General features: G+C 59.2%; 1 protein-coding gene across 1 annotated transcript; it reads left to right on the forward strand.

Annotated features, from left to right (window-relative positions):
* Positions 1 to 926: 926 nt before the first annotated feature.
* WNT9A (Wnt family member 9A) lies at positions 927 to 7,113 on the forward strand. Its single transcript, XM_011372012.2, has 3 exons — positions 927 to 1,236; positions 1,988 to 2,250; positions 4,161 to 7,113. Exons 1-3 carry the CDS (start codon positions 927 to 929, stop codon positions 4,638 to 4,640), a joined length of 1,053 nt encoding a protein of 350 aa, XP_011370314.1. The 3' UTR covers positions 4,641 to 7,113.
* Positions 7,114 to 7,417: the final 304 nt, after the last annotated feature.

The raw sequence follows: 7,417 nt of genomic DNA on the forward strand, positions 1-7,417 counted from the left end.
CAGATGAGGCAAGTGCTGCCCCTTCAGGGTCTAGGGGGGGCCATGCCTGGCCCTCGGCATAGTAGATACCCCCACCCCAAGCAAGGCCAGAGAGAGGCCATGCTGGGTATGTATGGGAGTGGGGCAGGGGGGCAGGGGGGCAGGGAGGCTTTGAAAGCCAGTACCCAGGCTATCCCCAGAGTAGCATCACTTCTGGGAGTCCACTGGGGGTGGGGTTTAGGAGGGCCCATTCACCTCCCTTCCCCTACAGAAGCTGCAGCTCCCCACCTCAGCCTGGTGGCCACTGTGCCCCTGAGGGACCTTTTGAGAGGCAGCGGGGGTGGGGGTGGGGAGATGGGGCAGGGTGTGGGGCCAGTATCTGAGGACACCCGGTTCCCAGGGATGAGCTGGGTGTGGCTAGGCATGGACATGGCTGAGGCCCAGATATGCGGTTGTCTATCTGGGGAAACAAGTCAGTGGGTCTTAGTACATAGCAGATAGAAGGCCAGGCCTGTAGTCCCTGAATGGAGCAGGTGATGGGGTGAGGCAGGCAGGTCAGATGGCAGGCTGCTGACTGGGCCAGGGCCTCTGGTGGAGTTGCAGGAGAAATGTCTGGTTTCCCAGTGGCAGCTGGGGCCCAGGGTGGGAGGCCTGCTCTGGCGCAGACGCTCTGGGAGACCCCATCGGGCCCAGGGCCATGTTCACGGGCTGCTGGAGGGCAGGGAGTGTGCTAGGATCCTCCCCAAGGGCCTAGGGGGAGGGTCTAGCTTGGGGTGGGGGTATCTACTATGCCGAGGGCCAGGCATGGCCCCCCCTAGACCCCCAGTTGTGGATGACAGAAGTGGGTGTCCCAGAGCTGGGCTCCTCCAGCTGGGTAAGCGGGCAAGGGCGTGGGTGTGGCGGATGTTCCTTCTCGATGCCTGGCAGTCTGCGCCCTCCCGGGGTCTATGTGCAATGGCGCTTCCTCTAGGGCAGCGCTCACCCTGGCCTCTCTGCACAGGCTGACTGGCAGCGAGCCCCTGACCATCCTCCCGCTGACCCTGGAGCCCGAGGCCACTGCGCAGGCACACTACAAGGCCTGTGACCGGCTGAAGCTGGAGAGGAAGCAGCGGCGCATGTGCCGCCGGGACCCGGGCGTGGCCGAGACGCTGGTGGAGGCGGTCAGCATGAGCGCGCTTGAGTGCCAGTACCAGTTCCGCTTCGAGCGCTGGAACTGCACCCTGGAGGGCCGCTACCGGGCCAGCCTGCTCAAGCGAGGTGCGCAGCGCCAGAGGCCGGGCAGGGGGCCCGGCCTAGGTGCACCACCTGTTGAAGGGGTCCCAGGTCAAGGGAGAGGAGCTGGGGCGGGGGGAGGGGGGGAGGCGGGGGGCGCGTAGGAAAAGACTAGGGAGCTAGCTCCTGCCCCTGCCACTACCGACTCTCCCAGCCCCACTCACCTGCCCTGCCCCCACACATGCCTGAACAGTTGCTGGCAAGACTTAGGCGAATTTGGCAGCTCTGACAGGGCCCCAGGCATCTTTGACGGGTCTTGCCACATGCGGGTGGCCAAGGCCCAGTGCCAGGGCACAGGCGGCAGGGGTCCAGCTGGTACTCTGAGCACAGAGCTTCATCTCTTGTCTCCTTCGGCAGGGGTGGGAACTGCTGGGGACTTTCGTCTGAGCCTCTCAATGGCCTTGTTTAGAAACTGGGACCTGAGGCCCAGGCAGGACCTCCCGCAGGGCTCTGGTCCATTCTGGTATGTGAGAGACCCAGATGGATGGGGTCTCTGTTCTCCAGGCATGGCCATGGGGCCTCTGGATTCCCTCCCGCCTTGGGCACGTAGGAGAGCCTTCTGCCCCCAGGTGCACAGTCAGCCCAGGCAGGTATGCCCCCCTCACCCCAAGTTGAACAGTGGAAAGATCCTTCCAGCCATCAGAGATTCGGGGCTTCATCTGGAATGCAGTGGTTCTGCTGCACAGAGTGACAAGGGGGCTAGTGCAGCCACTGATTGGTCCTGCTGCCCCTGCAGGCTTCAAGGAGACTGCCTTCCTCTACGCCATCTCCTCAGCTGGCCTGACGCACGCGCTGGCCAAGGCCTGCAGTGCAGGCCGCATGGAGCGTTGCACCTGTGATGAGGCCCCTGACCTGGAGAACCGTGAGGCCTGGCAGTGGGGTGGCTGTGGAGACAACCTCAAGTACAGCAGCAAGTTTGTCAAGGAGTTCCTGGGTCGGCGGTCGAGCAAGGACCTGCGCGCCCGAGTGGATTTCCACAACAACCTCGTGGGTGTGAAGGCAAGCGGGGAGGGGGTGGGTGCCAGGGAGGTGGTGCTGGGGCAGGCTGTACTCAGGGCTGGGGGACTGGGAGGAGATGGAGGCCACTGCCTTTGTGCTTTAGTGACAGCCATGTGGTGCCAGCCAGGGTCCTTAAGTCTTCTTGCTTATAAGGCTCAGTACCTGTCAGATAGATGGAGATGCTAGTTGACATAGAGCATGCCCGTGGTCCCCCATGGAGGGTACGTGTTTTCACGTAGAGAGCTGGAGCTCCAGCTTTCTGCTGTTTGGGGAGGAGCCAGGTGGGCCTGGGCCTGTCTGCGTCTGGCCCTGGGTGGTCAGGGCCACCAGGAGGGTCTCTGTGATGGGTGCCGTCTATTCAGGAAGATGGCAGACTGGGCCCTGCCTGGTGGAGTTGAGGAACAGGTGGTCCTGTCACCAGGGAAGTAGGCAGAGGCAATCTGGGGAGTGTGCAGGCCAGGGAATCAAGGGAAGGACTGGGGTGCACTGGCCCAAGTTTGAGGGGTTGCTTCTGCCTCACGGATCTCATCTGTGGCCAGGACTCTATTCTGAGGGAACCTAGCTTAGAAGGCTCAGGAGAAGGAATGTCTTGGCTCTCTGGCTGAGCCCAGAAGGGGGCTGCTGGCTGCATGCATGGCTAGGCCTGGAGGACCTGGCTTCTGCAGCCCTCCATCCTCCTTGCAGCCCCTTGGCAACTGGGCCCACACCACTGGAGGAGGAGTCAGGCATATACTGTTGTCCTCACTGTGGATGGAGCACCACCACCTTGGTCCCTGATCAACCTGGGCCACCAAATGCCCCGGAGGCTGAGCTGGGACCTGGGGGACATGCAGGGTGCTCTGCTTGCTGATGGGCTGCCAAAAATGTAGAGCCCCATCCTGGGGGGCTGTAATTAGAGCCAGGCTGCTCTGATCCTCTTTATTGACTAGCTGGCTTCTGAGTTATGGATGGGAGCTCTCTCCCTCCTTCTACCCTCTGGGGAGGGTTTTAGCAGATTGAACCCCCCAGGCAAGGCCCTTCCTTTTCCTTTGCAATCTCCTTTTGTAAACTGTACATGAAAAGTCAGAATATGAAAACTGTGCCTTAGCTCCAGGGTTAACAGGCCTGGGTTAGCAGCATTTTAATTAAATTTGTCTGTTTCTCAGCAAAGTATTCTTAAATGTAACTACTTTGTTGCCTGGCAGGAGAGTAGCTTTGTTTCTTTATCTTCTTCTGTGGCCCTCACTGGGGACTCAGGCCTGGCTTGGGCCACTGGGGAGGGCCTCCCCGCCCTTCCTGCCTACATCCCTCTAGGGACTCCTGAGTAGGCAGTCCAGTAGGAGGCCCAGTGGGGCAGCTGGCTTGACTTCCTGGCTTTGCAGGTAGCACCTAAGTCCTGAAAGTGGAAGGACCCAATCTGGGTCAGCAGTACATGCAGTAGCGCCAGGTTCTGATGCTTAGGACCTGGCTCAGTTATAGATTTCAGTGACCAGTCTTGCCCACTGGGAGTGAAGCTCTCTAGAGAGCATACTGCTAGGTCTTGGCTGATGGGGGGCTGATGGCAGGGCTGGAGGGCAGTGTGCCCTTCCTTGCAGGGGGCAGCCCCAGATGCAGGGAGGAACATCTGGGCAGGAAGGGAGTGTCTTCACAGGGCCACAGGTGCTGTGGTGGCCGCTCTAGAGGCCATGCTGCTGGCTGTGGGGCTGCTGTCTTAGGGAGTCTGCGGTTTGAAAGGGGAGGGACGGGTGTGCAAACCAGGGAGCTTGGTGATGGATGGTGGTGGCCCCCTGGGCCATGCCTGGGTCTGTGGGCCATGGAGTTTGGTCCCAGGGTGGATACCAGTTTCAGCCTCTCTGGGGTCATCCATCGGGTGTGGTGTCTGACAACCAGGCATGGCCCTCATGCTCACTTCTGTCTCTCCCTTGCTGCAGGTAATCAAGGCCGGGGTGGAGACCACATGCAAATGCCACGGCGTGTCGGGCTCCTGCACCGTGAGGACGTGCTGGCGGCAGCTGGCACCCTTCCATGAGGTGGGCAAGCGCCTGAAGCACAAGTACGAGACGGCGCTCAAGGTGGGCAGCACCACCAATGAGGCTGCCGGCGAGGCTGGCGCCATCTCACCGCCAAGGGGCCGGGCCACGGGGACGGGTGGTGACCCCCTGCCCCGCACACCGGAGCTCGTGCACCTGGACGACTCACCCAGCTTCTGCCTCGCTGGCCGCTTCTCCCCGGGCACCGCTGGCCGCAGGTGTCACCGTGAGAAGAACTGCGAAAGCATCTGCTGTGGGCGTGGCCACAACACACAGAGCCGGGTGGTGACACGGCCGTGCCAGTGCCAAGTGCGTTGGTGCTGCTATGTGGAGTGTAGGCAGTGCACGCAGCGTGAGGAGGTCTACACCTGCAAGGGCTAGTGCTGGGCGCTGAGCTGTTGCAGGGCTGCAGGCAGTGTGGGCAGCACGAGGCCCTGGCTGGGAGTCCCCAGTACATATGAGAGTGAAGTGGGGGCAGGAGCCTGGGGCGGGCTGGGTGGCTGTTTCTGCCCCTCTGTCTCCCCTCGAAGGCCTGGTCTGACCTCCACGTCCCCTCTGCTTGTCCCTTCCTGGGGCACAACAGCATTGCACTGATGCTTTCCAGGCCATGTCCGTCCTTAAGCCTCCAGTTCCTGCGTCGCGGCGCCCCTCGTTGCCTGGGCTCCCTCTGAGGAGCACAGGTGCACCTTCGTGACCACACAGGTCCTCTGTGGCAGCCTGGGGGCTGCCTGGCACTGGCTCTGGTTAGAGTCAAACCACTAGAAGAGGGCCGGCCGGCTGCCCAGGCCCGGGGGACACTGCCAGCCCCCTCTGACACCCATCACTTCTCTTTGGAGTGATATCAGTGACTTAAGTTATTTTTATTTAACTAATATATAATAATTATTTTCTCTGTCCCCGCCATGTTCCAGACTGCGGCTCCTCTGGTCTGGAGGGGCCCTCTTTCCCCCACTTCTTTGCCTGATCTGCTTTGTGTTTGAAACCACTAAGTCAAGAGAGATACAGTCTTTGTTCTAAAGAGTTAAAGCAGCTGTGTCTGGCCACCTCCTTCAGGGCTTCTGGAAGCCAGGTTCCCAGGTCCAGGCCCTGCAGGCCCCAGGGAGGCCATCCCAGGCTGGGTGCCTATGGGCACACAGTCCTGCATTCCAGCCCTGAAATGCAGATTCTGGGGCAGGGGAGGCAGAAGTTGGCCTGTTCTCCCCAAGGGGTGTGCGTGCACAGAGAGGCAGGGACAGCCCTGTGGAGGCTTCGTTTCAAAAAGAAGGCACAGCTTTCCCTGTGTCACGGGTGTAAGCAGAGTGGGGACAGATGTGGATGGAGAGCATCTGGAGCTAGGATTTCGCAAACGAAAGGCTGTTCTCCTTGGCCATGATGTTATCTTTGCAGGAAGGGGGAAAAGATGGCCTACGCTGACTTGGTTCGGTTTGAGTGTGTGCACACGTGTGTGCATGTGTGCATGCATGCTTGAGTATGTCTGTGTGGTGCATGTGTGCATGAGTTGCATAGGTGTGGTATGTGCATGAGTGCACGTGCATTCTTGTGCATGAGTGTGAACATACACATGTCTGCATGTGTGTATGTGGATGCATGCATCTGTGTGACATGGGCATGTGTATGCTGTCTGCATGTGTCATGTGAGCTTATGTGTGTGAACACGGGTGATGGTTACATGCATGAATGCCCAGGTGTGTGTGTTGGCGTGCTCTGTGGGTGGCTGGGGTGTGGCCTCCACCCTGTGCCCTTCCTCAGCATGGGGCTCTCCTTCCCATGGTGGTGTCAACGGAAGCCTCGGCTCCAGAGCCTCTGCCCTGGGCATGCCTGCTCCACTGGGTAGCAGTGCTCGGAGGGTGCGGGCAGTGCAGACATGGGAACTACTGAGCTAGGACATTCCTTGGAGTCCTGGGGGGCTCCAGGAATCCAGGGGACTGTTTCTAAAAAGAAAACCTATTTATGTTGATGTGGGTCTCTTTGTCCCTGTTTTATGGTGTAAATAGTAAAGTTTATCCTCCTGTGGTTCTGAGAACACCCCGTGAATAACCCCCGTGTGTTGACGGGGCAGTGTGGAGGCCCGTCCCTGGAAGGGAGCCAGGTGGGCTTCGCTGTGACAGGTGATGTGGGCCTGCCCCTCGGTCCCTGCAGGCCTGGCTGGATAGGGTGGGGTGGCCCGGGGGGCATCCCGGTCATCCGCACACGTCCCCACCTGCTGGGGCCCAGGGCAGGTGGAGTGGCATGCTCCCATGACAAGACTGTAACCAGTCACTACTGGGTCAGGAAAGGTGGCAAGTCAGAGGAAGGATATTTTTTTATCAAATCCCACATTTAGCTGTATGTCATAAATATTAAGAAAAGTATTTTTTTAAACAAGGCAGACCGCATATGTCTGCTGGCTGGTTTGTTTATATATAAATATATACCAGAACGTCTTGCTAAGCGAAGAAGCAACTCCCGCTGATAGAGCCTCTCCTTAATGCTTCTCTTCCGTGTGGCAGAGGAACTCTAGAAGACAGTGTCTGTGCTGGGGCCAGAGCCCAGGTTCAGCCTTCCTGGGGGCCACAGGAGCGAGCAGCCACGCTGAGGGCTAGGCGGGTCCCGGCCACTTGCTCCCCACCGGCCACACAGACATGGGTTCCGGGCTGGGTTCAGCCAGCTCCGGAGGGCGGGAGGAGAGGGGCATTCACACACAATAACTCTCCTCTTTGTGTTCAGACTCTCCTTCGAGCCTACCCACTTCTCTACCTCATCTGTATAGCGAGTAGGTGTGTACTCGAGTGACTTGGAGAATGTATTTATTTAACGGCTTTGTATAACAACCAGAAACAAATGGAAACACTAAATAAACATATTTTAAATTATAGCCCATCTCACTCCCCTGATTTCAGAGCCATTCTGGTGAGCCTGAGGGAGGCGTGCCAGAGAGAGCAGGATCTGAGGGAGGAGGGTCGGAGGGAGGAGGGCCTGAGGGAGGAGGTAAGGGAGGAGGGCCTTGGGAATCGAGTTGAGGGAGGAGGGCTGGGCATGAAGAGCTGTGGAGGTGGGCCCTGAGGATGTGAGAGTGTCTTGGTTGCTGAGTGTCTCTTGCAGACCACAGACAGCCCAGAGGTGGGGTGGCTGGTGTCTCCCTGTTCACACTTGATGAGGCCACAGCTCTCATGTGCAAA

Source organism: Pteropus vampyrus, unplaced genomic scaffold (genome assembly GCF_000151845.1).
Source record: "Pteropus vampyrus isolate Shadow unplaced genomic scaffold, Pvam_2.0 Scaffold197, whole genome shotgun sequence".
Taxonomy (NCBI): Eukaryota; Metazoa; Chordata; class Mammalia; order Chiroptera; family Pteropodidae; genus Pteropus; species Pteropus vampyrus.

Bases quoted from the DNA above. Each gene is read 5' to 3' on its own strand.
- WNT9A (XM_011372012.2), top strand. From the start codon at position 927: ATGTGCAATGGCGCTTCCTCTAGGGCAGCGCTCACCCTGGCCTCTCTG. The intron at 1,237-1,987 runs GTGCGCAGCGCC...CTGCCCCTGCAG, and splicing joins GGCCAGCCTGCTCAAGCGAG to GCTTCAAGGAGACTGCCTTC. The intron at 2,251-4,160 runs GCAAGCGGGGAG...CCCTTGCTGCAG, and splicing joins ACAACCTCGTGGGTGTGAAG to GTAATCAAGGCCGGGGTGGA.